Source organism: Cryptomeria japonica, chromosome 2 (genome assembly GCF_030272615.1).
Source record: "Cryptomeria japonica chromosome 2, Sugi_1.0, whole genome shotgun sequence".
Taxonomy (NCBI): domain Eukaryota; kingdom Viridiplantae; phylum Streptophyta; class Pinopsida; order Cupressales; family Cupressaceae; genus Cryptomeria; species Cryptomeria japonica.
The window spans coordinates 220,066,814-220,069,200 of record NC_081406.1 but is presented as its reverse complement, the minus strand read 5'-3'; the positions used below and the strand labels follow the sequence as shown (position 1 = coordinate 220,069,200).

The following is a 2,387-nucleotide window of genomic DNA, read 5'->3' as shown; positions in this document are numbered from 1 at the left end:
TATAAGAGATGAGAAATATCTCATTCATTTTAGGTGAATTGGGTATCTCCATAGGGGCTATAAGTGTTTGGTTAAGAATGAAATTATGCCTATAAAGCACTATAAATATCTTTTTCAATGTTGTAGATAGTTGGCTAGTAGTGGAGCTATGCTCAAAAAATCAATATAGTTATTTTAATGTAATACAATTTCCTATCTAAAGATGGACCATACCTACATCAATATTAACAATATGTAAAAACTTTATATCTAGAGTTGTTTTAGCTAATTCTATTGTGTGTTGATGTAAAAGATCAAAATAGTGCTATAATAAAGATATTAAGTAATTCTTAGTGGGACAAAAGTGTATTCACTCCATGGGTGATAGATCATGCTAGTAGCTAATGTGGGAGGGGTGATGTCCCTTTACACCTTTTAGACACATATATTGAGCCTTCATAAGAGCCAATAAATAATAACTAAATAGGTGAAATTGAAAAGGCACCTACATTTGTAAATTGAATCAAGATTACACTTGTGATCATAAAATTGAATAAAGAAAATATTATTCTTGAAACTGAAATTTTTTTCAGTAAAGATAAAATGTTATTTTTATTTAACAAATTAGTGAAATTGTCCAGTCAATTTTAAAATAAATTATAATTACAATTAGTATCAATGGACTTTTATTTTGCTGGTAAAGTTGAACCATTCAGAATTAACTCACCATCTTTTTAAATGTAAGACATGAAGATCATAAAAAATGTGACCAAAATCAGACCCTAAACAATTTTGGTGAAATAGATACTCTTTAATTTTTAATTCTCAACCAAAAATATTGTGAAATCAATCAGTCTACTTAAATACCCACACAAAATAGAATAAAAGATACGAATATTCATTTTTCACCCTTCCACCTTTACAATTTCTGACAGTCTGCCAAAAAGAAAATCTCCCTCCATCTGATAATTCCGTAAAACACGACCACACAGTGACCAAACTTAGATCATGCTCACATATACAGTCTGGTGTGCTAAAAATATCTTCAATAATGCAAATGTTCACCGATAAAGACAGATGTAATGGCGGTGAGGTGAGGACAGGATACACCGAATTGTCCTATGATGGCACAAAAAGATCACCCATGGTGGAGAAGAAACAATTGTATTTCCTGCAACTAATTCAAAACACAGTATCCATGCTACTACTCAGAGAAAACCACAAAAACTCTGCAAAAAAGCGATGAAACAAAAATTTCCATTCATGCCAACAAAACAAGCTTCTCTACAAATGGGCCATACGAGGCGCCAAACATTTCAAGTCATAACTATACAGTACAACCCTAACCCTAACCCTAAAAAGAAGGCACAGTTTAACCAAAAGACTTCTGCAGAGAGGCTCCAAAAAAGGGCCCAAGAGGCTTAGAGGAACAAAGAGCATCTGTTTGACGCTCTCTGTCATTAACAATACAATTCACAATATCATTAAGGCCCATCTGCATATAAGCCGGATCATTTCTTTTCAGAAGCTTCAAAATCTGCTTGAAAAACGTTACGTCGCAGGGTAAAGTGAGGCCACCTTTCTGAACAAAACCAAACTCCTCAGCCGCCATTTCTAACAGTGTTCGAAAGACAGGAAGGCTCAAATAAGCGGTGGGAATAACAAAGCGTTTTCTTTCAGCCCCCACATAAACCGCCAGATAGCCTTCCTTAACGTCGCGTGGGCTGCTTGAAACTTCTTCATCTGAGTCATATGAACAGTGGCGTCTGCTCTTAAATCTGGGTGAAATTGTGCAGCCAAAAGAGACCTTATCTTCCTCATTCCTTGTCATTTGACCACCCACTTTCAGCCTTTCAACCGATTGCCACTTATTCATCGTTTTTTCTATGCTATTATTACTACTCCTTCCCTTGGGATTGAGATTGAATGCTTTGGGTGAGGTTTAATAGTGGGAGGGGGCTTTTATTCACAGCGTGGGGGCAATGAAGATGATGGCATTTGGCCCGTGGTGGGCGGCAGAATTTGTGACACTTGTACCTTGGAGTGTAGTAGGAATCTTTATACCTTTTAACACGGAATTTAGATATGCCTGGCTGGATTGTGAGACAATTGATTCCTGCCTTGTGTTGTACGAAACCCGGACAAAAGTTTGATGAAAGCACGCGATTCTTTCATGTCATGGTTGCCTCTACCCTTGATATTCTTCTTTGGGCTCCCATGACCGACAGGTAGGACGAGGGAAACCTAAAAGTAGGTTTTGGGGATGGGTAGTCTAATATTGCTAGTCATTTCTATATCTAAAAATAGATAGTCTTATTTTTTTCACTACAAAAGAATTCATTCTCATTTCTCGAAATTAATCTTGGTGCTCTTCATAAATTGGCATTTTAGTGGTAGTTGGTCTTCAA

General features: G+C 36.3%; 1 protein-coding gene across 1 annotated transcript; it reads right to left on the bottom strand.

Annotated features, from left to right (window-relative positions):
• Nucleotides 1-1,221: 1,221 nt before the first annotated feature.
• On the bottom strand, nucleotides 1,222-1,976 carry LOC131037129 (protein SMALL AUXIN UP-REGULATED RNA 10). Its single transcript, XM_057969172.2, has one exon. The coding sequence runs from the start codon at nucleotides 1,853-1,855 to the stop codon at nucleotides 1,352-1,354; it is 504 nt and encodes a 167-aa protein (XP_057825155.2). The 5' UTR covers nucleotides 1,856-1,976; the 3' UTR covers nucleotides 1,222-1,351.
• Nucleotides 1,977-2,387: the final 411 nt, after the last annotated feature.